At 35.1% G+C, this 27,862-nt stretch overlaps 1 protein-coding gene across 50 annotated transcripts in view; it reads right to left on the bottom strand.

The window, feature by feature from the left end:
- LOC106883022 (histone-lysine N-methyltransferase 2C) overlaps positions 1-27,862 on the bottom strand; it is a 218,650-nt gene that overhangs the window by 70,441 nt on the left and 120,347 nt on the right. For 24 of the 50 annotated variants that reach the window (XR_016241013.1, XR_016241014.1, XM_089348824.1 and 21 more), the window contains 11 exons: positions 27,372-27,431; positions 17,414-17,585; positions 15,716-15,873; positions 14,962-15,544; positions 11,318-13,131; positions 11,120-11,204; positions 10,577-10,619; positions 9,360-9,625; positions 8,471-8,637; positions 4,994-5,140; positions 343-636 (listed from right to left, as the gene is read on the bottom strand). Coding sequence is in view for 48 of the 50 variants with exons in the window: in XM_089348824.1 (XP_089204950.1) it covers positions 343-636; positions 4,994-5,140; positions 8,471-8,637; positions 9,360-9,625; positions 10,577-10,619; positions 11,120-11,204; positions 11,318-13,131; positions 14,962-15,544; positions 15,716-15,873; positions 17,414-17,585; positions 27,372-27,431 (3,789 nt within the window). In the remaining 2 variants the exon portion in view is untranslated. The remainder of the gene's footprint in view (positions 1-342; positions 637-4,993; positions 5,141-8,470; positions 8,638-9,359; positions 9,626-10,576; positions 10,620-11,119; positions 11,205-11,317; positions 13,132-14,961; positions 15,545-15,715; positions 15,874-17,413; positions 17,586-27,371; positions 27,432-27,862) is intronic. The other 26 variants (XM_089348825.1, XM_089348834.1, XM_089348831.1 and 23 more) reach the window with 3 other exon arrangements.

Below are 27,862 nucleotides of genomic sequence, written 5' to 3'. Positions count from 1 at the left end.
ATGTATTATGAAGTAATTCAATTAACATGTTATTTTTCAATAACTTCATTTCTTCTTGATGTTAAATTTAATACAAAGTTAAACAGAAAATTAATCTTTACAACAAAATATTTAAAAATTGCTTTTAACCTAATAAAAATTTTCTATAATAAAGTAATTGAAACTTTTGTATAAAGAACAAATGTCTAATTATGCATGCATATTAAGTATAATAGAGCCATTCTGCAGTTGAATTTCGAAATATATCTAGAAAGAAATACTAAAATGCAGAGTAGTGATGCCCAACATTACCTAGTACTATGAATATAATCTACATTAATGATGAGAATGTCAAGGACTCACTCCTGCAAATACTGCTGCTGTCGATGCCGGCCTAGGGCCACCAGCCTGCTGGGCTATCTGAAGCTTCTTCTGCATATATGAGTTGTATTCCTCTTGGGCCATCCTGGTCATGCGCACAGGGGGCTGACTTCCTGGAATACGGGGTGGTGGGGGTGGGGTCTGTTGGGAACCCATGGAGGGCCCAGCTGGAGTTGGGGACGGATGCAGATGTGCTAGTGGCTGGCCCATTGGAGATGCAAGTCCTGGGTGGCCTCCAGGTGAAGTCTTTTGTTGTGGAGATCGCCCAAGTTGCTCCTTTGACGTAAAAGAGAAATAAGGATTCAAGAAGCCTTAATTGTTGACATCCAACTTGTATAGAAGAGTTTTGGTGCATTTTGAAATAAATTTCTTTGTTTATTTCACACACACACACACACACATATATATATATACATATATATATATATATATGTACATATATATATATACACATATATATATACATACATATATGTATATGTACATATATATATATATATATATATATATATACACACACACACACACACGCACGCACGCACACACACACACATGGCTTATTGTCTTTCTTTTATGTATATATATTATGCATAGAAATTAAGCATGAAATAAAAATTAAATATCTAATCTACTTTAATGAATCATTGCCAAAATAAAGAGACTGTAAGAATGGAGTTTATCATTTTAACTTAAGAATTTGATATTTTCAGATGGCACATGTTCAAGATGTTAGCTGAAAGTACCAAAGTATAATCCTGAAACATTATTTGCAATTTTCCATACCATTTCTCAAAATGCCTATTACTGCATCAATATACAAACACACACACACACACAAAGTCTTGTACACACACACATGTAGTTCCAAATAAATGTGTGTATAAATGCACATGCACACATATACTAAGAATCAATAGATTTCAGCAAACTGGTATTTAATATTTAAAATAAAACTAGTTCTATTCACAGAAAATTTACATTTTAAGCATTTTGCTTTAAATTAAAGAATATTATGTAACTTGGTAGAAAATGATCTTCATGTAGCTAAATGAATCATTTGCATAACACTCAATTAAAATTCTCTAACTATAATTCTTTTCTTTTAAATAAATGCAAACAATGTTACTTTATCCAATAAGTAAATAATTTGGTTATATGCTAATATACTAAGATATCACTTCATATTTAATGATATCCATGTGGCTTCAATTATCAAAGGCAATGAAAACCTCTATGAAATTCCCTCCTGAAAGCTTTTGTAACTTATTTTTTAAAATATATTCTAGTAAACAATTTACACAGCAGGAAATCTGTTCATAAAATTATTTGTAAGAAGTTTGTTATTTTCTACCCTTCAGATTTTCAGAAATTTCTTTGTTTCATGAAAAAATAGTAAAATAAATAAACAGAATTAAATATTTAATGCCTCTCAGTTATATTTTATAAGTATTCTGGTTTTTTGCAAAAGTTACTGATTTTATGACTATTGAAACTAATCTCTCACATAAAGAGTTCTAATTTGAATTACCTTTACAAAATTTTAAATGACCTAAACAAATTAAACCATCTAAATTTTATACACGATGTTTTTTTAACATGAAATAACACAAGTTAGAGATGAAAATTAAGAAAATTTAATCAAAAACAAAAAGTAAAATGCAAAATATAAGAAGTTGGGAAAAATTAGGAAAGAATAAGAGAAAAACAAGTAACGGGAAAAATTTTTTAACATTTCAAGGTGTGAACCAAACCTTAAATAGCTAGATTTTCTATTTTATTATTAATGACAAAAAATAGCTATTTTTGTTATGAACCAAGAAATTGAAAACTTGGTTGTTTCTGTCAGCTTTAATAAATACCTTTAAAAGAACAGTTTATTCATTGCAATATTATGGAATTACAAGAATAAATATATACAACAGCTTGAAATGCTCCAAATAAATATAAAGGTAAAAAATGAGAATTGTAATTTGTTCCAAAATGCACTTTAAACAATGCTATGTAAAGTTCTTTCGCGTAGCACAACATTAGGATTCTTTAGAGGAATGAAAGCTAAGAAAATCCAAATCATACAGCTCAGTTCTATAACAATTAATCATAACAAAATTTACAGAATCTACTGCCTTTCCAAGAAATACTATCTCTTTGCTTGGGGTTTTCAAGGTGTTCATAGCTCTTCAAATTCCTGAGAATTACTTATGGATAATTATGCTGAAGATTACATTGAAAATGGTTACTAACACTAAATTTTGTTATAAGATTTAACAGTAACAACACTGTGATGAAAAACCAGTCCATTACCTATTTAATTCTTAGAATACACAGATCAAAGGATGAAAACCACAAGTCACCTATTAATTTTCTTCAAGAATATAGAAGAAATAAAATATCAGTGAAATACAAATTCAATGAACAACAAGAAAAGTTATTTTAGCCCACCACTACCGTTTTCTATGATAACAAGCTCACCAAAATACCTTGCGGATGTAATATATTAAGTGTAATGTACATAAAGAAATAATGGATGTGAGAAAAACAATAATTTAACTAATTTCATAATCCTTTATTAAAAAGAAAATCAACCAAAAGATTTAAATACAATCTTTAATATATCTCTTCTTGATATTATCCTTATGATTTACTTTTATTTATATTGTTTTTAATTACTGGACTTAGTTTCATCTTGATCAACATTAAACTACCAATTAAATAAGTTTAGTGAACAAACTTGGCTTAAAATTTTTCATATGAGATTTCTATTCAAAATATTAATTCAATACACTCAAGTTTGTTATTAATATTGGTTAACCCTCAGCTAACATACTGAAAGTATGCCATCATTAACCAATTTTCTTTTAATTCGGGAATGTTTAAAATACTGTAAAAGGCAGTAAAATACATAGTATCTTACTTCAAATACATATTTTGGATCATATTATTAAATCAAATTTCATGTAATGAATTATACATATATACATAAGCACATAGCTAATTCAATATTTAATTTTATCTGCATGATAATTTAAATACAATATAGGATATATCAAAAGCTCATTAAGAGGAAAGTTTGCAAAAGCAACATGTTTTAAAACTGGGTAAAAATATTGGAACATGCTACATTCGAATTCAAACAAATGACATTCAGAGGATCTGCAAAAGTGATACAAAACCAAGAATATATTTATGTTAACACATCACCGTAAAGTTAAATTGTAGTAGTATTTTACTACTTGAAGCCTAAATAATTCATAATTCATGCATCAAATAAAGAACACTTTTGGAAATATAACAATAAAAATGATGCATCTATAAATGAAGGTTAAGTCATGGTAAATTAGTTCTATAGGTAGAGAAATTATTAAATCTAATGAGGAAAACATTAGGGTACAGCAATAATATAATACTGCTATAAAGATCTGATACATTAAATTTCAAAATTGACTAACAATTCTTTTCTTAATTCATAATTTAACAGAGATGTAAGTTTTACATTTTGAAATTATAATGCATATTTTTAAAGTTGTATTTCCATGTTTTTATTGAACAGTTTAAAGTTTATAAAACCACAGAAAATAATTTAAATCAAATAGATCAATGATAACTTTTCTGATTACTGCTGTATAACATAGAAGTCACAGGAGTAAATCAGTAAACTTTCATTGACTGATTGGATCTATTTCCTCAAAGTTTTATTAAAATATTGATATAAATAATAAAAATAAACAAGACCTTCCTTCAGTCACAAAACTGTTTTTTTAAATGCTTAAATCATTAAATGAATTTATGTAATACATTGCCAGAAAAAAAAATATAATCTGAAATAAAGTTTAAGCAACATATATTCATTGCAATTTAATTTTGTGGTGTAACTAGGAAATCTGTATTTATTCAGCTTATAGTCCTATCTAGAATAAATATAGATAAAACAGCTAATCAATACGCCAACTAATTAAATCACCTGAAAGCCAAATCATTTACATATTCAAAACAATATCACTAAATTCATATTTAGGATATAAAATTAATTTAACTTAAACTGTTAAGTGTTCTAATTAACTAAATTAAAATTTTTTTAAATAGATGGTGCAATTTTTAATTCATGCAATTTCCCACAAATAATGGAAGTATTAAAAATAAAAATTAAACTTTTGTAAAGAACACCAGACTGTTATATTTACGGCAAACAATTATTATAAAACCACAAATAAATTACAAAATTTGCTGATACTCAAAATCTTTCTAACCCAAAAATGATCCAAGAGAAGATTCAATCACATAATCTCAGGATTCTTCATTAGTTACTATTATGCATAAATAGTTACCATTTCTAAATGTTAGACTATTGAATAGTAGTAAACCCCATATATAAATTTTAAATTCTAAGATCCCAAATAAAACTGACTGGGGAAATGTATAATTAAAGTGTTACACTAGTTAACATCATCATAAGATACGTAGAAAGCAGACCCCAAAAAAAAAAAAAACAGACCCTTTTACACTGTCCTAAACGACAAATTTTCCAAACAAAATAAAAATAAAAGAAATTTATAATTTACTTCTAATCCTTGAGACTAATGGAATTCCTTTAAAAATGAAAGAATAAATAACATTTATGGAAGAAAATTGCATTTACCTTCTGTTTTTCTGCTTTTGTGGATGCAAGCTGCCGTGATCGTTTACGCAACCCATCATAATGTTTTTGGAGTTTTGATAATTCAGGGGCAATACGTTCAAGTTCTTGGGCATCATTTGGATTAATAGCATTCCCCGATTTTTTGGCCTGCAGTAAAATATACATAAAAGAAAATATGTAAAGAAATACAAACACACACACACACACATTATATATATATATATATATATATATATATATATATATATATATATATATATTTGTTTTGCAAGATTTTTGATGTGAAATCGTGTGTTGAAACAGATGTTGTTGTACTTGGGGATGGTCATATTGCCAGTTTAGCTAATAAAAACACACGCACTGTATATTTGGTGTTAATTTGCTTCAGCTTTATATTACATTAATCTTATTTCGGCCAGAGTTCTTTCGTCACACTTCCGTGACCTCATCAGTGGTCTTTTGTTTCCTTCCTTCTTATGTTTGTCTCACCTTGCTAACTATCAGCCATTTTGTATTTTGTATTCCTATTGTATGTGTCTACGCATGCGTGTCCTTCAATGTGTCTGTGTCTTTTGTAAGTGCATGTGTGTATGGGGAGTGTCTGTATCACCTATATACTCTGTTAATACATGTTCGTTTGTATTTGTTTTTATTTATTTATTTGTTCATGTGTGTGTGTGTTTTTTTTTTTTTTTTTGTGTTTAATTAAATTTTGTTAACGTATGTAGTATTTAATTCCATTTGTTTATCTATGTATTGTATTATACTTTGTTCATATTATTATTGGTTTATGGGTAACATGTTGTCACATGCTGTGGTTTGTGGTTTGTTAGTGGTGTGTGTTAGTGTTCCATTCTAGTTTCCTATTCAGGCTAGGTTTCTCTTCTATTATGTGTGTAGCTTCAGTAATTTGTCTAAGTGCTGCATCACTGCTATGTGTAGATAAGATTTTAATTTCTATGTTGTTGATTGAGCCTCTATGTTCTTGCTCAGCATGCTGGTACAGAACTGATGAGTTCTTCCCTTCCTTAAGTTCCCTCCAATGTTCGTTTGCCCGCTCCCCTATACTCCTTGCTGTTTCACCTACATATGTCATTGTCTTATTTCTGCATCGTCCCTCTGTACATCTTATACTATAGACCACATTTCTGGTTTTGCAGTTCGTTTGTGGGCTAAATCTACATACGATACAGTTCCTATCAGTGCAGGGGGTTCTACTGAAAGGGTATGTTCTACTGATAAGGGATTTAATAGGGTTGCCTGGCCTTTCAACAACCTTAATTCTTAGCTTAAGTTTGTCTAGGGCCCTTCTAAAGCGGTACGCCAGTTCGCCTCTAGGGGTGGTGTCGACGAACATGACGCTCTGGTACTTGTGGCTATCGTACCATGAGCTTGCTTTCTCTATTTTCTTCTTAGTCCTTTCTATGGTGTTCCATGATTTGCTCCTATAGAGTGGGCAAAAGACACATACAATAGGAATACAAAATACAAAATGGCTGATAGTTAGCAAGGTGAGACACACATAAGAAGGAAGGAAACAAAGGACCACTGATGAGGTCACAGAAGTGTGACGAAAGAACTCTGGCCGAAATAACATTAAGATTAATGTAATATAAAGCTGAAGCAAATTAACACCAAATATACAGTGCGTGTGTTTTTATTGGCTAAACTGGCAATATGACCATCCCCAAGTACAACAACATATATATATATATATATATATATATATATACATATATATAGTCTCCAACCTGTATTCCACCCACATGTAATAAGAAAACTTTTCACACACCCTACCCCAACAAACCAATCTATAAGCTTTACATCTCTTCTCATCCTTACATTTCCTCCTTCATGCCCTATGTCTTCCTCTCACTCCCCAATCCTGTCCTCATGGCCCTGTTTCTCTGTATCATTGCTATCCAGTAGCCACAACCCACTCTATATATACCCAGGTTTTCACCATTCACTCTCCCCCCATCCACACTCTCTAATCCTGCTTCTTTGGCAATATCCTGCCATTTATTATGACCTTCAAACTTCAAGAGTATGCCCTGGCATTTGCCACCATCTATATCTCTCTCTGCCTTGCCTTTACTTAAACTGTATGACGCACGTGTGTGAACAACCATGCTACATGCTGGTGAAACATGGACTGTGACTGCTGAGGACATGCATAAGCTTGCAAGGAATGAAGCTCATATACTCCGCTGGATGTGTAATGTCAGTGTGCATACATGACAAAGTGTAAGTGCCCTGAGAGAAAATTTGGACATAAGGATCATCAGATGTGATGTGCAAGAGAGACAACTGCACTGGTATGGCCATGTGTTGTGTATGGATGAAGACAGCTGTGTGAAAAAGTGTCACACCCTAGCAGTTGAGGGAACCTGTGGAAGAGGTAAACCCAGGAAGACCTGGGATGAGGTAGTGAAGCATGACCTTCGAACGTTGGGCCTCACAGAGGCAATGACAAGTGACCGAGACCTTTGGAGATATGCTGTGCTTGAGAAGACCTGGCAAGCCAAGTGAGACCAAAACTGTTGCCTATACCAATGCAGCATAACCGTCCTATTTAAGAGTACCCTTTAATCATTGGGCAATAAAGTGTGCTTGCGAAGACCTGTTGAGCCAAGTGAAGTTAGTCGTGGCTGGTGACAGTACCGCCTGATTGGCACCCATGCCAGTGGTATGTAAAAAGCACCATTTGAGTGTGATCGATACAAGTGTCGCCTGGCTGGTCCCATGCCGGTGGCACCTAAAAAGCACCATTTGGGTATGGTTGTTGCCAGTTCCGCCTGACTGGCTCCTGTGCCAGTGGCACGTAAAAAGCACCATTCTAGCATGGTCGATGCCAGTGCTGGCTGACTAGTCCCGTGCTGGTGGCACATAAAAAGTATCATTCAAGCATGGTCTTTGCCAGTGCCACCTGACTGGTTTCCATGCTGGTGGCACATAAAAAGCACCATTCAAGCGTGGTCGATGCCAGTACTACCTGATTGGTACATAAAAAGCACACACTACACTCTCAAAGTGGTTGGCAGTTGGACACCTATTTTTGTCTCTTTATCACAGTTTAACCTCTTATCACCTGGTACAAAGCCATCTCTATTCTCCATCTCAGTTGAGGGATCTTTGTCTTGAAAATTACTTGGTGACCTCACCAGTGCTGATGCCACATAAAAAGCATTCAGTACACTCTTTAAAGTGGTTGGCATTAGGAAGGACATCCGTGACAAAGCAGACAGTAAAGCATAGTGCAATCCTCTGGCTAACAAGTTCCTATCAAATTGTCCAGCCCATGCCAGTATGGAAAACAGATGATAAATGTTGATGATGATGTACAAACACACACTAAACATGCATACATATATGTTAAAGAATGGCTGTTGGTTAAAATTTCATTTTAAAAGCAAATAAGGAAATAAATTACCTTTTGTTTCTTTTTAAACACAAATTAGCAGTAAATTAAATTACCTGTCGGGCACGAGCATTAATAGCTTTCCTCACTCGCTTTAACTTTTGGATTGTTGGTTCCAATTTTTTCATAGCCATTTCAACATCATTTCTCTCCTGATTGTTATTAAAGTCCTCCATCTGATTTATTGATTGCACAGTAGGAATATCGACAGTCAAATTGGCATCTAAAAGGAGGGAAAACAGAGAGATTATAAAATATTAAATATTAAGGAATATAAATATAGAACTAAATGACTTCTATGGGAAATACTGAGCTGAAATAATATCTTGGTAAAAAAAAATTTATAACATTTAATAGGTTAAACAAACAACTTGATGTTAAAGAAATCAGCAATTATGATATCAATAGAAATAATAATTTATCTCATCACAAAAACAAAAAAAATCAACACCTCTCTTTCCTTTAAGAATAAGCTAAACATGGTTCTATCTAGCAATTCAGACACCCAAATGTTACTCAAACATGACTATGTCCTTTCTCCAGAAATTACATTGTCATAATAGAAATTGGTACCTGTTTAGGTATATTAAAACAAATAAGATAGACGGGTGGGGAGAGGGTGGAAAGAAAACAAATGGAGCTCATTTATACCAAACTTTTAAAAATATAACTCATATCCTCATAATTTAGCTGTTGCATGAATCCTAGTTTTTAGAACAGAATAAAAGTTAACATAACAATGATGGTAATAGTAGTGGTGGTGGTGGTTCTATTTAATCTTCATACAATTATATTTATTGAATTAAATTAATTTTTAAAGAAATAAAAAAATAAATCTACTTCTGTTTTACTCTTATAATACATTAAAAGAACAAGTATTTATAGTAAGTAAAATCAAAAAACATTACTAAGATATCAAGATGAATATGATTTTCTGTAAAGTACCTGGTGTAGGTGGAATTATAGCTGGACGAGCTAATGGCGGAGACTGAAGTCCAGCAGAAGATGGTGATGGAGTAAAAGGTTGATGAGTTGGACTTGGAAATGGTGATGGAGTTCGTGGACTCATTTGTTGATTTGGTGTCCGTGGCATAAAGGAAGCATAATTTTGAACTGTGGGCGTTGTTGATTCACGGGGAGACTTATTTGCAGGTTTACCTAGCATAGTTCCTTGTGCAACTGGCCAGGACTGTTCCCTTGGAGATATTAATCTACAAAAGTACAACATGGGAATATTATTTAAAAATTGTATAGACTTTATAACCGACCCTTTCTCCTGCTGAATTCACTTCAAAGAAATGGAAACTATCTTTTAATTGAAAAAAACTGGAAGAATTAAAGATAAAAACATGATGTTTTTTCCAGCTTGACAGTGTGCTGACATAGAAAAATTGACATGAAATAGTAAAATTAAAATAAATAATAAAAACTAGCATTTTTTATAATTATCAAAACAGCAGATTTTGTTTATCAAAGCCACTTTCAACCATTGCTTTTCAATGATTCATTAAGACAATGTATTCTGCAAGGTAAATAGTTCAGTTTAACATCTCCCTACTGTCATTAGTTCAGGTTAACATTATATGAAGTTTTCTTTACCTAACATCTTTGAGATTATCTGTAACCTTTAATGCTCTCTAAACTCAACCAATGATCATCAAGTGTCTTTAAACAACTTACTTTAAATATATACTTTAGCTTCTTTCAAAAGTCAGTCTCAATGACTTTGAATCCCATACTTTCCCTTTGCTTTCCAACACCAAACATACATGCTGATTAAGTAAATTTATTATCTTCACCAGCTCAATTTTCCTATTTGTACTTAACTGAACCTTTAATTCTCTAAACACTCTTAGTTAGTCTTTCTCCACACATATGAGCCTTTAATCCTCATCATAGCATCTCATCCCAATATTATCATATCACACAAATCCACATGCTACCTGTTTGAACAAGTTTCTGACTTAATTCAATGTACACCATTTATATTCTGTATTACTGCAAAAAAATGTACATCACACATCCCAGCTTCTCTCAGAGAGTGAAGTTCCATATATATATATATATATATATATATATATATATATATATACACACACACACACACACACACACATTCTTCTAATTTGATATTAATTAGCAAAATAGACATAAATACAAACCTTGGCGACAGCTCTAAACGTGGCCTCATGCCCCCAGTATAAGCTGAAATTGAAGAGAAAAGAATTTTATGTTTGAGAGTTTAAAATGTTTTAAACAACTTTTTAAAATATGTTTGGTCATACTGGTTCATCCCATTTTCCCATCTAAGAAAAAGCTAAGGATGAAAGTTTCAAAAATATTTGCATTTGAACTTTATAAAAAAAGAAAGAAACCTTTGGTAATTCATGAGCTGTTTTAACCCTTAAGCATTTAACCTAGCCATATCCAGCCCAAATATTCAACTTGTTTTATGTCCAAACTGACCAGATCCAGCCTCTCACACTTACACTACAATGTCATTCTAAAAGTAAACAATCACATCTTCAAAATCTTGAAGCTACAAGATAATGCATGATTAATTCAAAACAATGAATAAATAAACATTACATGTAACAAAGTAATCTGAATGCTGATGGGTTAAAGTAAACCTGATTTTAAAAATCAGAGCAACTATAAGTAGTAAAAAAAAACCCAAATGCATGCACGCACGCACACACAAGTACCTTGTCGCAAAGCTCCAAAAATTTCTTCCTGTTTCCGAGGACCCAGTAAAGCTTGTTCAGCTTGTCGCTTTTGTTCTTTTTTCTCCTAGTTTAAGGAAAAGAATATATAATAATTATTATACTCGTTACATTTATACATAAAATATCTATATATAAATTGAAAACAAAATAATTCAAGAAACCTTAATGTAAACATACCTCTTCAAGTAAATCTTGTATTAACAAAGGTTGTTCTTGTGATGGTCTTGTGTGACTAAGTGCAAGAGTTCTAGGCACTGAATTTCCTTGATTTGTAAAACTACCTGGCTTTCCAGGTATGTGTGTTTTTACAGTTAATGATGGATGGTTTGAAGGATAAGGTGTTGGTGACCTATGCAAACTACCAATTGTTGGGGCTGAGGCTACTAGATTAGACTGCTCTAAGTTAGGGCGGAGACTCAAAGACTGACCATCAGGCTGATAATATAATCCCGTTTGACTGTTTGGAGCAGCATATGTTCCAGTTGTTTGAGATGGTGAAGCATATAAACTACGTGATGCCATAGTACCAACATCAAAAGTAGATTCTGCATTTTGTGCTATTTGTTGTGATGCTTGACTGTTAGTGCTTTCAAGAGGCCATGATATATTTCCGGTAGTTGTTTGAGTACTTAAAGGCATTTGTGCAGAAGCAGCAGAATTACTGAAAGTATTAAAAGAAGCAGAAGATGGTAGTTGTACTATAGCAGCTGTTGATGTATTAATACAAGATTGATCAATTCCTGATGAAAGAGAAGTTGGAGAAGCTTGTGGATGCTTTAGAAAATTTTGATTAGTAACTGATTGTCCATATAATATACTATTAGGAGTTGGTGTCAGAATACCGCCTCGTGGTGGTAAATGAGTCTGTGGTTGCCCATAAGTACCTTGCATATACTGGTTGACAGGAGGCACTGTCCCACGACCAAGTTGATGGAAACCTAAGGTTGGACTACTCTGACCAACATTAGGAACAGGAGTGGATGCTGACTGAGAATTTTGATTATATTGTATAACTCTATCAGCACCTGAAAGATATGGTGATTGTGCTCTGCTAGAAGGTGCACTTGGAGGTGTGTGCCCAGCAGAGGAAACAGAACCAACACTAGCAGTAGTTAATGACTGTGGATAACCAGGGCTAAAAGGTGACTGTGCAGTTGATGCTGACATTGGAGAATGTCTTGCCAATTGACTAGATGATTGTGGTCCTGATACTTGTCCAAAGGGAGAATGTGCTGATGGAGTCCTGGGAGATGACAGTCCAGATTTTGGTAAACTGTCTTTTGGTGATGGTAACATACCAGACATTTGCCGAGACGGTGGTCTAGATCTTTCAATCATTGTTGACAAAGATTCAATAGGGCTATTACATATTGTTCCACTTTGTAAAGTAGATTGTACTTTAGGAGATGATACTGATAAATTACTCATGGATGATGTCGGTGAGGATTCTTTTTGTTCTTTCACACTTTGTGATGAATTCTGATTTTGTAAATCAGGTTCAATTTTCATTACTAAACTCTTCTGGTCAGGAGAACTTTGTAAAAGAGCAGCTATATGACGACTATTTTGAATTGTAGAAGATTTTTCTGTATGCCCCTCTTTATTCAAAACTGATCCCTTTGTATCACTGTTAGAAGTACTAGGTGGTGTTGGAGGTGGTTCTTCCTTTCTCATTTGACTAAACTCCAAAAACTTGGCTTGAAAATCTGATTGTGATTTTTGTTCTGATGACTGAATGTTACTCGATTTAGAATCATTTGTTTCTGAAGAAATAATGGTCTCTTCTGAGTTTGATTCAGTTTTAATGGTTTCTGTTCTCTCATCTGCAGCAAGACTATTGCTTTCATCCGGGCTATCTTGACGCTCTTCTTCTTTTGAATCACCATTGCAATCTGTTTCATCCAATACAAGCTCATCTAAAAAGTCAGTACCCAGTTCTTTATTCAATTCTGGATCAGCATACTGGAGTATATCAAATGTTCCATCCTCATCTGAAAGATGAAGAAAAATCATTTTTTAACAAATTTCTACACAAAGTAGTTTGATTAATGGAATAAATTTAAATGCTATAGTACAATGGCTTCCACAGCTTCAGTTACTGTACTTCCTAATACTTAAAGTACATGAATAATGAACAATAAAAAAACTTAACTTAAAACTTGTGTCCTCTTTAATTACCATATACAACACATCAAATTGGAAATCAATGCTATAATTCAAAGAAATTATCTACCAAAATGGGGGTATAACTTATGAATAAAACAGTGTGCATGTGGATATGCACACAAATGCTCCAATTCATTTTATAACTATCAATATATATATATAAAATGCATCGACAGTGCTACTTAAGTATGTGTGTGTGTTCACACACTGGCATGGCTGTGTGGTTGAGGTTAGCTTCACAACTTTCGGTTTCAATCCCATTGTGCAACATCTTGTGTAAGTCTCTTTTTACTATAGCCTGGGCTGACCAATGCCATATAAGGGAATTTGGACGACAAAGGGTGCAGAAAAACCTGTTGTATATAAGTGTATGTGAATGCACGTGTGTTGTGCATCAATATTTATATATTCCACACTCATCACCACTAGAGCAAAGCAGTGCCAGTTTTGACACTCTTTGTTAGCGTTATGACTGGTTGCTGACAAGTAAAAATATTCCTAACTTGAACAGGTAAAGGTTGGAAACAGGAAGGTCATCCAGCTGTAAAATCCACTCTCAAGAATCTCCATCCAAATCCATACTAACATGGGAGAAGGGACACCGAACAAACATATGACTAGACTTAACCCTTTAGCATTTAAACCATCCATATCTGGCCCAAATATTCTAATTGTTTTATGTTCAAACTGGCCAGATACACACCAAGCCTACAATGTCATTCTAAAAATAAACAATCACATCATTGGAAACTTGAAACGATGAGACAACGCATGATTAATTCAAAGCAATGTTAATAGATAAACACTACATTTGACAGTAACATGAATGCTAAAGGGATAAATATGTTCACCTCAGAAAAGCATAAATGCAAGTAACCAGCCAAATAACTACAATCACTCCACCAAGGAAAAAAATAACTGGAACTGTTTCAATCAACTCTTATGTTAAACTAAATTTACATTTACTTCTTTTTCTACAAACTATGAACTAAACTAACTTTCTCTTGATCAAATCTACCTCTTACTTGTTCAAAATTGTTTTCTATTACAATATATGTAATTTTCATATAGAAGAGATTCAACCAAAACTGAAACAGCAACTTCTATCTATGGATATTAAAGACATAACAGGTGAAATAAGAAATCAAATTATATAATGAGTGTACATCACTTAAATTTATTTATTTTAATGAGAAAATAAGGAATAGATTCATAGTAAAATAATACAATTCTACACACACACACACACACACACACACACACACACACATGCATGATTGTGGGCTTAAAAGTTTTCAAGGCAACCATTGTCTAGTACTATAGCTTTGGGATCAGTAAAGTCTTGTGAGTAACATTTAGAAGACGAGAACTCTACATTAGTGTGTTGTGTGTATGCTTGTTTCCACATCTTCACATTGATACCATTAGACACAGAGAGACATCATAAACAAGATGGTCAGCAGCTTGTCAGTTCAAGTTGCAAAAAATATAGAATGAAGTACCTTTCATGAAAACAAGTAATAATTGGTATCTAGCAGGGCATCCAGTCCTAGAATGCTATTCCAGAAAAACTGTCCACCTATGCCAGCATGGAGAATGTGGACACTAAAATGAAGATATAATACCTAAATGATAATGTATACATTATTACTTACTTAATAAATCGTTGATTTCATCTTTATTATCATCATCAAATTGGTCTTTTGTTTCTCTTGGATTTTCTTGAGATCCAGACTGTGGTTGGTTATTTCCAACTAGACTAGATTGTTGCTGCTGTTGTTGTTGCTGTAGTTGAAGCCTTCTTTGTTGTAATAAAGCATCATTATTCTGTGAAATACGTTCTTCTTGGGAATCTAGTTGACCGGAATATTCTGAAAATTGTCGATTGAAAACCTCCCCTTGTTTTTGTAAAACATCTTTAACATCTCCATCACTTTGCTTCAAAGATGTAGAAGAATAAGTGAACTGAGGAAAGCCTGCAGCCTGCTGAGTTGCAGCAGTTGCTTGTGTTTGACTATGTCCTGGAGTTTGTGGAGAAAGTTGATTTGTTGGTGCAGTTTCTTCACCTGACAACTGTTGTTGCTGTTCAGAATGCACAAATTCATATGGACTGGTAGGATTGCTTTTTGATAAAGATGAAGGTGATGATAAATTAGAAGCTGGACCTTGACAAGAATTTCGACTACGAGCAATCATTTGAAGCAACTGAGCTCGCTGTAATTCTTCAGAGTTCATTTCCTGAAAAGTATCAAATAATGATAAGCATTATAAAGAAAAAGAAAATACAAAAATAAGGTAATCACACCTACACTAAATTACACACATGAATATAAAGTCAAACAGTTAGGTAGGATAATATATTTTATTACAAAGTTACAATGAAAACTTATTTTTAGGAAAAATACTTACTGTTTTCATTTTGTTGCCATCTGGAAATGGGGGCCGTAAGCCAGGTAACTGACCAGGAATAAATCCAGTGCTTCCAGGAACTCTTGGTGTTACCTGAGGACTAAGTGGAGAATGAACTTGAAGATTTCGGTGTGGTCCAGGTCCAAAATTTTCAGTTTCTGTGAAAAATAATGTTTGTTGAAATTTATCATCAATTCAAAGACGAATTCTGGAAGCAATATTCATAATTAAAAATCTATTTCATTGAAGTGAACAGGATGGATATTATATGGCAGGCTGGAAGAGGCTAAAGTCCTCTGCTCACAATATTGTTCAATGCAGAAATAAGTTGTTAATGTTTTAACAAATTCAGTTCTTTTTCTCCCTCTTTTCTGCTATAGTGCCTAAGTTTGAAAAATGTTGGGGACTTGCAAACTTGAAATTGCTTTCTAAAGTCTGTTTTCAAAAATTGAGACACTGTCTAAAATGCATTTTCCCTAACACTTTTGATAAATATTACAATCAAAAATATACAAGCTTATATAAAATGATCAATATACAATTAAATATGTTAGAAAATGAAGTATTTTAACACAACCAGAACTTTGAAACAAAAATGGGCAGCTGAATTTAGGAGGAGAAAGGCGAGTCTTGAAGATGACCCAAGCTCTGGGCAGCCTGCATCTACCATCACCAGAGAAAACATTGATCATGTTCACCACATGCTGATGAATAACAGGCAACTGAATATAAATCAAATAGCTAATGCTATAAGCATACCCTGTGAGAGAGTTGGGAATATTCTGCACAATGAACTTGGCATGACAAAGGTTTCTGCTCAATGGAGGCCATGTTTTGACACCTGATCAAAAGCACATCAGGCTAATCACATCACAGGAAAATCTAACTTTCTTTCAAAGCAAATCCAGCTGGTTTCTTTGGAAGTTTCCCAACCCAAGATGAGTGCTCACTTGAATATCATTTTGAGCCAGAGACAAAGAGACAATCCATGTAGTGAAAACACCCCTCTGCATCTGCTCCAAATAAGGCCAAGGTTAGTTATTTCATCTGCAGGGAAGGTGTTGGTGTTTCTTGGAATGCAAAAGGCATTGAGTTTACTATTTTCAAAAGGGCCACACCATCAACAGATAATACTATGCCAAACTCCTGAGGCAATTACAAAAGGCTATCAACACCAAATACCTAGGAAAACTGACGAAAGGGGTCTTGTTTCATTAGAACAATCCCCCAGCACACAAGTCCTAGTTTTCAATGGCTGCTGTGCATGACTGTGGCATTGAACTAGCTGATCATCTTCCTATTCTCCTGATTTTGCTCCAACTGACTATCATCTGTTCTCAAACAAGAAAAAATACTTGGCTGGGAACCAGTATTGCAGTGTTGGTGACATTTTTTGAACAACAAGATGACAGCTTCTTTACCAATGGGATCCAAACACTGCAACAGCAATGGAAGAAGTGTATGGAACACAGGGAGAACTGATTTGGTCACATTCCATGAGAATATCTTGGTCAGCCTATAAACTTTTCAGTCACCACTTCTTTAGTAATAAAAGCATTAATAGTTTATAATAGATTTGTATATTGTGCTGAAATAAAATATCTTATACATTACTTATTAAAATACTTTTACTTAGCAGCTAAATAATGACAAATATTTTAAGATAATGATAATGCATAGAGGAATTATTTGCCATACCTGTTGGCCAAATTGGAGATGTTGGAGATTTTATTGCCATTTTATTAGCTTCATCTTGTTGCTGCTGTTGTTTCTTCTGTTGCCTTTGTTTAGATTGCTGAGCTAAGAGAACCCGCAATTGACGCTGAGCATCAGATCGACTTAAATCCCCTTCTGGTGAAACAATGTTAGGCTGAAAAACAAAGTTATAAAAATGTTAAATCACTATTACAAATTGCACTAAAACTTACTCTCTTTTTCTCACACACATACATATACATGTAGGTGCAGGCAAGACTGTGTGGGTTAAGAAGTTTGTTTCACAAGAATGTGGTTTCAGATTCAGTTGCACTGAGCGGTAATAAGTTTGGCAATTGCTTTATGAATGGAATTAGCAGATGGAAACTAATGTGTATACATGTACATGCACATGTAAGCATATACTTATATTCTGTGTTGTCTTCACATTAAATCACTGAAGTAAAAAAGCAGTGACTTTACATTGACAATTCCTTACAACAAATTGCCTCATAGCACAGCACTATCAAAAGTGCAAATGGAATAAAAACAGGAAATGGTTAATGATAGGAAGAATGTCCAGCAGTAAAACATTGCTTCAATAATGTATTCAGACAACCTATACTAGCACAGTAAAAAAAAAGACACTGAATGACCAAAATTCTCTTTCTTTCTTTCTCTCTCTCTGTATCATCATCATCATCATCATCGTTTAACGTCCGCTTTCCATGCTAGCATGGGTTGGACGATTTGACTGAGGACTGGTGAAACCGGATGGCAACACCAGGCTCCAGTCTGATTTGGCAGAGTTTCTACAGCTGGATGCCCTTCCTAACGCCAACCACTCAGAGAGTGTAGTGGGTGCTTTTACGTGTCACCCGCACGAAAACGGCCACGCTCGAAATGGTGTCTTTTATGTGCCACCCGCACAAGCCAGTCCAGGGGCACTGGCAACGATCTCACTCGAAAATCCTACAGGAGCCAGTCAGGCGGTACTGGCAACGGCCACGCTCAAAATGGTGCATCTCATGTACCACCCGCACAAGAACCAGTCCAGGGGCACTGGCAACGATCTTACTTGGCTTGCCGGGTCTTCTCACGCACAGCCCATTTCCAAAGGTCTCGGTCCGTAGTCATCGCCTCGGTGAGGCCCAATGTACGAAGGTCTTGCCTCACCACCTCAGCCCAGGTCTTCCTGGGCCTACCTCTTCCACGGGTTCCCTCAACTGTTAGGGTGTGGCACTTTTTCACGCAGCTATCCTCCTCCATTCTCACCACATGTCCATACCAGCGCAATCGTCTCTCTTGCACGCCACAACTGATGCTTCTAATGTTCAGCTTTTCTCTCAAGATACTTACACTCTGACGGGTATTCACATTGACATTACACATCCAACGGAGCATACTGGCTTCATTCCTTGCGAGCTTACGTATGTCCTCAGCAGTTACAGCCCATGTTTCACTGCCATGTAGCATGGTTGTTCGTACGCATGCGTCATACAGTCTGCCTTTTACTCTGAGTGAGAGTCCCTTTGTCGCCAGCAGGGGTAAGAGCTCTCTAAACTTTGCCCAGGCTATTCTTATTCTAGCAGCTACACTTTCAGCGCACCCACCCCCACTACTAACTTGGTCGCCCAGATAGCGGAAGCTATCGACTACCTCTAGTTTTTCACCCTGGAATGAGATAGAAGTTGTTTCCTGTTTGTTTGCAGTCTTTATTGCACCTGAACATCTGCCACAAACAAAAACTAACTTGCTAGTTAACCTGCCTTTGATGTTGCTGCACCTCTTATGTGTCCATAGCTTGCACCGGGTACATCTTATAGAGTTACTACCTACTCCTTTTCTACATACTGAGCAGGGCCATCTACCTGAAGGGGTTTGTGTTTTATCTACCTTCCTACTTATTAGGATTTTGGTTTTAGCTAGGTTGACTCTAAGGCCCTTCAGTTCTAGACCTTGCTTCCACACCTGAAACTTCTCCTCTAGTTCTGATAGTGACTCCGCAATTAGGGCAAGGTCATCAGCATAGAGGAGCTCCCAGGGGCAACCTGTCTTGAACTCCTCTGTGATTGCCTGGAGGACTATGGTAAATAATAGGGGGCTGAGGACGGAACCTTGGTGGACCCCTACCTCTACCCGGAATTCATTGCTGTACTCATTTCCAACCCTCACCTTACTGGCCGCATCTCTGTACATGGCTCGCACAGCTCTCACTAGCCATTCTTCTATCCCAAGTTTCCTCATTGACCACCAGATAAGGGATCGGGGGACCCTGTCAAAGGCTTTCTCCATGTCAACGAAAGCCAGGTACAGAGGTTTATCCTTGGCTAGGTATTTCTCTTGCAACTGTCTCACTAGAAATAAGGCATCAGTAGTGCTTTTACCTGGCACGAACCCAAACTGCATCTCATCTAAATTGATTCGCTCCCTAATTAGTTGGGCTATGACCCTCTCTGTAACTTTCATAACCTGATCTAACAGCTTGATGCCTCTGTAATTATTTGTATCTAAAGCGTCCCCTTTACCTTTGTAGCAGTTGACTATGATGCTGCTACACCAGTCATAGGGTATGACTCCTTCGTGTATCACCTGGTTCGTAATACGGGTGACTAGGCTATAGCCAACACTGCCAGATATTTTGAGCATCTCTGCAGTGATTCCTGATGGGCCGGGGGCTTTCCCGGTCTTCATACTCTTAATTGCTTTATCTACCCTGGTACTATCAACTCGGATAGCTGGTCCCTCTATTGGGTCGACATAAGGCAGGCTCTCTTTCTCCCATTCATTCTCTTTATTAAGCAATCTATCGTAGTGGCATCTCCAGACCTCTTTCTTTGCATCCTCATTTAATGCAAGCGTACCATCATCCATGCGAACACATTTCTCTCCTACAACATCACTATTCTCTCTCCTACACTGTCTTGCAACCCGAAATACCTCGATGTGTATATATATATATATATATATATATATATATATATACATACACACACACATATAAACTTCCTCTCTTAATAGAATTGTATTAATGACCTAGTATCATTGGTTTTCTTGCAGGAGTAAACCACATTTTTTAACCAGGGATTGAAGTATGAAAGACACTCTACAATTAAATTTAACAAAACGTGTCATTTGTACTTCAATCCCAAGTTGAATAAATGCAAACAGGGATGGGATGGTGAGTCTAAGATATTGATACAATTCTGATTAAAAAAATTATTTATCCAGCAATCCAGTACCAAGTACTCATACTCCAACCATTCACAAGGATTTTGGGTATCTCTGAAATATCAGCAACAATGTGTTTTAAAGATACTTTAAGGTAGTCCTTGAACCTCTTCTTTTGGTCCATAACTGCACTTTTCCCATCACAGTCCTGTATACAGGGACCACTGGGATGTAGTAGTCTGGCATGTAACTAACATATCTAGCCTATCTGACAAAAGGCTGCTCATTCTCACCATCAGCATCTTCATGTCCAGTTTTCACTGCTTGACATAATATTTTTAAAGCTTTCTGACAATACACATTTGTTAGTTCCCTTCAGAATTTTACCTTTTTGTAATATCTTATATACAATTTGAATGTAAAACCATTAATTTCTATATAGGGATATAGATATAAGAGAAGTTATAGATGTAAATTTAAATGTAAAGGAACGTATAATTATTTTCATAAGAGAGGTAATTTACATTTATTTCAACAAAAACAACTATTTAGAATTCTGAACGTGAAAGTGTGAGGATAAATTTTTGAAAGCTTAGGATTTAAGTTGAAACAAGGAATGAAATTTTAAATGTGTTGCAATAAAATGCTTCAATTTTGTGATGAATTATAAAACATGATAAAAGCAATTAAAAACATTAATTTGTATGAAATGGAGAAAAAAATTTTAAAAACCCTAAAATATTATTTGTAAATTTACATTACTTTAAGTCCTAAATTAAAGTAAGTTTTAAGCTAATGTAAGAAAGTATATGAATTTTAGGTTAAAAGGTAAAGAGATATGAACTTTTAGGCTTTGGAAGTTACAGCAAAGTGAATATGTGTACAACATGCTGGAGAATGAATATGTAAAAGGAAATAATTTAGAAAAGAAAGTGATGTAAGCGATTACAGGTAAAAATACACACAAAGATACAGGTATATATGTAAAAAAGATATACAAGAATACATATACAAATATATATGTGTGTGTAACTGTCTAAAACTATTCATACGGTCAGTCCAAAATGGCTTTTGAGTGGCATATCATCTCACTCAGATAACACCTAAAAGCGAAATTATTACTAAATATTTGCACTGAAAACGCATCATTTTATGTCCACTTTTATGAGCTGTCATATGTTAAATCAGTTCTTGCTTAAGGTTATGAGCCTTGTACGTGTGGCCAAGAGACCTCACTTTTCTCATCCTTTTTCTTTTTCAGAATGATTTCTACAGGTGATAACTGGATACTCATACTAACACCAACCATTTTACATAATAGAGTAATAAGGGGGGGGGGGGGTTGCACCAGCACTAGAGAAGTTCTCATGTTCTCAACAAAACAAAACTATAAGATCCTCCCAACCCAATGAGGCCTCCACACATTCACCAACCACTTTACAGTGTAAACTGGGTGCATTTTTTCATGGCACCAGCTCTAGGTAGGTAGTTATGTTCTTCCCCCAAGACAGTGTTTAAGGAGCCTGTCTACCCTGAAGTTATTCAGTGTGTGATTAATCTACATGAAAAGAGGAGAAACACTCATTAGATCAGCATATTCCACAAACTAAATGATAGCAATTTCAATAAGGAAAGAGTCTTCCTATGATACATTACATCACCTATAAGGATACAACTTACTAGATAGAAATAGGGGATAGCTACTAAATAGGTGATTAACAAAAACCATAATTTAGGTTGCCTTCAAACTACTATGTTGAGATAGGAAACATCAACTGTAGAAGATATCATTCATATCAGCAGCAGCTACCCCATAAATGTCCACAATGTACTGTACAGAAACACTCACAAATATATAACTGTGCTGTTTCAGGTTTTGAGAGTGGATTTGGTAGATGGAAAATGAAAGAAACCCATTGTATGTGTGGTGTGTATGAGTGCATATACAGGAGGTCCCAAAAGTCACTGATGGGTTTCAATTTTTAATAACTTCCTTATCTTTACAAATAAATGTATGAAATTTTGATACAATATAAAGGACATAATGATAATTAATATGCACAAGTCAAATTTTGCAGCACCACTACATCATATATGAAAAATGACATCACTTAAATGGCAGCTATTTTCGGCTTCACACACTCGAGCTCTTTCCAAAACCTGCACCATAACACCCTCAAGATTTTCAGACCCTACTTTTGATTTCTCTATTGATGTTCTCCTTCAGTTGCACCAGGGTCTCTGGTTTGTTGACATAAACCCTCTCTTTAAGGTATACTCACAAGAAAAAATTTGGGGCTAGTTAAGTCTGGGGAACATGAAGGCCATTCAAAGTAGACCTCACACATGGTTCTAGCAAGATGGGGTAACTGCTCATACCACAAGAGAAACAATGCTACAGCAGTGCTTTGGAGAGAGAATAATCTCCTGTTACAGCAATGTCAACTGGTCTTCATGTTCCCCAGACTTGACTAGACTGGATTTTTTGTCGAAATAGCTGAAAGAGAGGGTTTATGTCAATAAATTAGAGACTCTGGTGCAACTGAAGGAGAACATCAACAGAGAAATCAGAGAAGTGGGGTCTGAAACTCTTGAGGGTATTATGGTACAAGTTTTGGAAAGAGCACGGGTGGGCGAGGTAAAAAATGGTTGCCATTTAAGCGATGTCATTTTTCATATGTGAAGTAGTGGTGTTGCAAAATTTGACTTGTTCATATTAATTCCCCTCATGTCCTTAACATTGTATAAAAATTTCATGCATTTATATTTGTCCTCATCTTGTTTGTTGTTAACACGTTTTGTCTGATGTACCCTCCAGCCTTCATCAGGTGTCTTGGGGAAATTTCGAATCTGGGTTCTCATTCCCAAGGTAGTTTTCGATATTATTATTATTATTATTATTATTATTCAGGTCACTGCCTACAATCGAACTCGGAATCTTGGTATTAGTAGCCCATGCTCATAACCTCTACACCATATGCCCATGGGCATATGGCGTAGTGGTTAAGAGCGCGGGCTACTAACCCCAGGATTCCAAGTTTGATTCCAGGCAGTGACCTGAATAATAATAATAATGATAATAATAATAATAATAATAATAATAATAATAATATCAAAAGCTACCTTAGGAATGAGAACCCAGATTTGAAATTTCCCCAAGACGCCTGATGAAGGCTGGAGGGTACAGCAGCCAAAACGTTGTGTTAACAACAAAGATGAGGACAAATATCCATCAAATCTAAATAATGTACATAATTCCTCATCTCTTAAATATAAAACTGTATTTCAAGCATTTATTTGTAGAGTTAAGAAAGTTATTAAAAACTGAAACCAATCAGTGACTTTTGGGACACCCTGAATGTATGTGTGTAGAGAGAGAGAGAGAGAGAGAGAGAAAGAGAGAGAAAGAGAGAGAAAGAGAGAGAGACCCGGGCCTATTTCCCTTTTTTTTTTTAGGGGAGGTTAGCAACAACAAGACATACTCCAAGCATTCCATTCATTTCCCACCTCAAAGAGGTGAGCCCTGTTCTATACTTGGGTTAAGACATAGAATGCACCACCACCCCACATCAGCAGTGGGGCCTGACAGCATATGCTAATTTACCCCCGCTGCATCATGCTGGCTCCATACCCCTTTGAGCAATTTCAAATTCACTCATCCATCCACAAACACTCTCCAAGCTTTCCTATCATTTATAAACTCTCTTGCCGAAAAGAGGTGTGCATGAGGGCATGATTGTGCCAACAATATTATATGGTGCAGAGATGTGGGAGGGCTGAGAGAGGCAGAAAGGAGGTGACTAGATGTATTTGAGATTAGATGTTTGAGGGTTATGGTTGGTATGACACGGATGGACAGGATGAGGAATAAGGAGGTGCAAAGGTGAGCAGAAATGAGAGAAAAACTAACAACCAAAATGGATAGACGAATGTGGCGGTGGCTTGGCCACATGGAAAGGATGGATGAGGAGTGGATGGTAAGGAGGATGATGAAAGCAAAAGTGGTAGGTAGCAGAACCAGAGGTAGACCTCAGTTTGTGTGGATGGATAGAGTAAGAAAAGCTTTGGTGGTTAGAGGTGTTGGAGTGATATACATACATATATATGTATATGTGAGTATATGTGTGTGTGTGTAAAAGAGAGGTGTGTGTGTGTGTGTGTGCAATGGAAATGGGATGGTAATGTTCAACACTGAAAATGTGTGTGTATATGTGTGTGTGTGTGTGCATGTACAAGAGAACTGTGTGAAACTTTACATACACACATAAAGAAAACATAAAAAATAATCCAGAATCCTTGTCTAGTACCGGATCGATCTCAAAATCTAATCAGTTCATGCCAGTCACAAGGCCAAACAACCCTGAAAGTTTTATCTGAATCCATTCAGCGGTTCTTGAGATATCTCGTCCATGGATGGACAAACTAACAAATAAACAAACACGATTGAAAACAATACCTCCGCCTTTGTTAAGGCAGAGGTAATGAATAAGCATTACATTTGACAGAGTTAGCTGATGCTAAAGAGTAAACAATAAGAGCATAAATAGATTCCCTCAAATGCTCAGAAAATTCACTGAACATTTTACATACTGAGATGTCTAATTAACAGTGGGAGTTTGTGCTCTGAAAGTATATCAGCAAGAATAAGAATGCAAAGTAAAAAGTTTAGGGACCTATTACCTCTGTTGGCAACATAGGGTTTTGCTTTAACAATGAATGGCAGATGGTGTGCTGTCTGTGTATGAACTGTGTGATGTTACAAGGTAGTAAAACACAGCCTTACAATGTAGAGGGTTTCTATAGACTAGACAAAAATGAAGGAAGCAAGCTTTGCTGGATGTATAATGTATGTGTACATAAATGATAAAGCAAATGAATTGAGGTCTGAACTGAGCCTCATGAAGGATATAACAAAAGAATACAATGAATGGTGGCACACAGTGCTAGAGAAGGCCTGCTTGTGCATGCAATCATATCATAAATGTTAACATGCTGGTTGAGTTGGCAGCTGCGGAGTATGTAACTAAATTTGGGATTATTGCTCAATATATCTCTATTTACCAAACTTACCTATTTGATAACCTCTCTAGTTCCATCAGTTACTCACTAGTCACCTCCACACTTATCCACTGTTCCATCACTATTTCTCCCATTTTATTATCACTCTTTTCACTCACCCACCCTGCTTCTTCTTTTCACTTTCTTGATCATGCTACTTTGAATGAAGGGAGACACTGAACAATAGTAAGGTCTTCTTTTAGTCTTCCTGAACACAAGCCAACTTCATTATTGATGGTGGTGTGGTGAAATGCACCCAGTACACTCTGTAAAGTGGTGAGCAAAGAAGAGATGACATAGGGTTAAGAAAACCCTTTAGCCTGTTCTAGAATATGACAGCCTCTCTCATACGGTCCCATAATAAAATGCACCCAGTACATTTCTGTAAAGTTGGCAGAGAAAGGACATCTGACCATAGAAACATTTCCAAAAGTGGAACACTGTGAATGAGATATGATGCTCTTACTTATTTAAGAAAACATTTTTTTGTATTTGCATGCATACACATAGTTTACATGTGGATGCAACATAGTCAAATAGTGTTTTAAAAAATGATTCACATTTATAGTGCTAGATGCAACTGCATTGTGCATTATCTTAGGCAAATGTCTTTTATGATAGCCTCAAGTCATGTTAAGCCAGTTGAATGAAATTAGGTATACAGACACTGTGTGATAGTTTGCTGAACTTTACCAAAAAATCAAAATGCCAACATTGTCACACATTTTGTCAAGCTGAGGGTACACAGGTCAGTAGAATATCCAACCACTTACATGCTAACTGAATCAAACAACTGAATACTTATTAAAAACCAAAGAATTTTCATTGACAAATGCATGTGCATGCAAGCGTGCACACACACAATGTAATTATATGGACTGATGTGAATAGAAAGGGAATGATATGTGGAACAAGTGAAATTTTGCTTCAGTTTGCTGAGTGGGGAACTTTTTTTACAAAAAATTAAATATACTAGCACTTATAGTGTGATATACACTGCCACATAATGTGATTATTTCATTTAGTTGATAAAACTACATTAATACCAGGACTGATTATTTAAATATAATGTAATCTGGGGGCAAAAAACAATTTTAGAATACCACATCTCACTTGAAAGTAGACCTGGTACCAACAAAGACACAGATGCATGATGAAATTATCACAAATATACAGATATAGACACCAGTGAATATAGCAATAAAGAAACTACTCTATGCATTTCATTTTTTACCTTTAGGTAGCTTTGTAATCAAACAAATATAAGAACCTTGTGATGTATCCCACTTTAAAAATGTTGAAGGAGAATGTTAACAACATTGATCTCACTAGTGTTAGAGGGTCTGTGAGGGCATGGGCACAGCCCCTTCCCCAAGATCAAACCAATAAAAATATATATATATGCATATATATATATATATATATATATGCAAGTATACTAAATATATTACAATGAGGAGGCACGAATTGTTATATACTCTATCATTTGATAGAAGTTCCTCTAGTGTTGACTACATGTGAAGGTCTATAGTAGCAAAAAAAAAAATGTAAGAAAAATATTCTTTTAACAAATAACTTGGGCAATTGGGTGGGCCAGTGTTTTTTTGCTTGCATCTTTTACTTCACATACTTCTTGTAAAATTATTTAATATTCTCATTGTACAGTTTAAAAAATTAATTAAACAATAATGTATGTACTAGCAAGGAATGTACACACAACACACAAACTTACTCTTTCAAATGGCAATTGTGATCTTCCCATAAGATTATTATTACTACTTCTTGGACTCCCCTGAAATTATATTTTAAAAAACAGAGCTATCAAATGATGATCTGATTTGTATAGTAAAAAAAATATACCCCTAGTTTTATTAGGAACCAATTAACATTTAATAAAACTAAATTATGTTGCAAATTCAATTCATTAAAATAATAAGTTATATTTTAAACCCTTTATAGTAGACTTATGTAGCTGAAATTAAAATTATACAAAAAATTATCTCAGATTTTTCCTTTTTTAAGTTGTAAAAGTATTTTTGAAATGATTCTTATTTACATTATGAACAGTGAAGAAATATGAAATGAAAGGTCTGTCAGGGTTTTCAAGTTATACATTAAAGTAAATAGTTATGTTTAAGACACAATGGATATCCTCTAAAAGATTGTTCAGCTTTTCTTTCTCAGCTAAACTGTGACTGAAATTCTATTAGAACTTGGTGCCCA

The sequence above is a fragment of the Octopus bimaculoides genome, chromosome 3, assembly GCF_046866305.1.
Source record: "Octopus bimaculoides isolate indiv1 chromosome 3, ASM4686630v1, whole genome shotgun sequence".
Lineage (NCBI taxonomy): Eukaryota > Metazoa > Mollusca > Cephalopoda > Octopoda > Octopodidae > Octopus > Octopus bimaculoides.
Note: the sequence above shows the minus strand (reverse complement) of the source record. Positions and strands in the feature narration are given on the sequence as shown.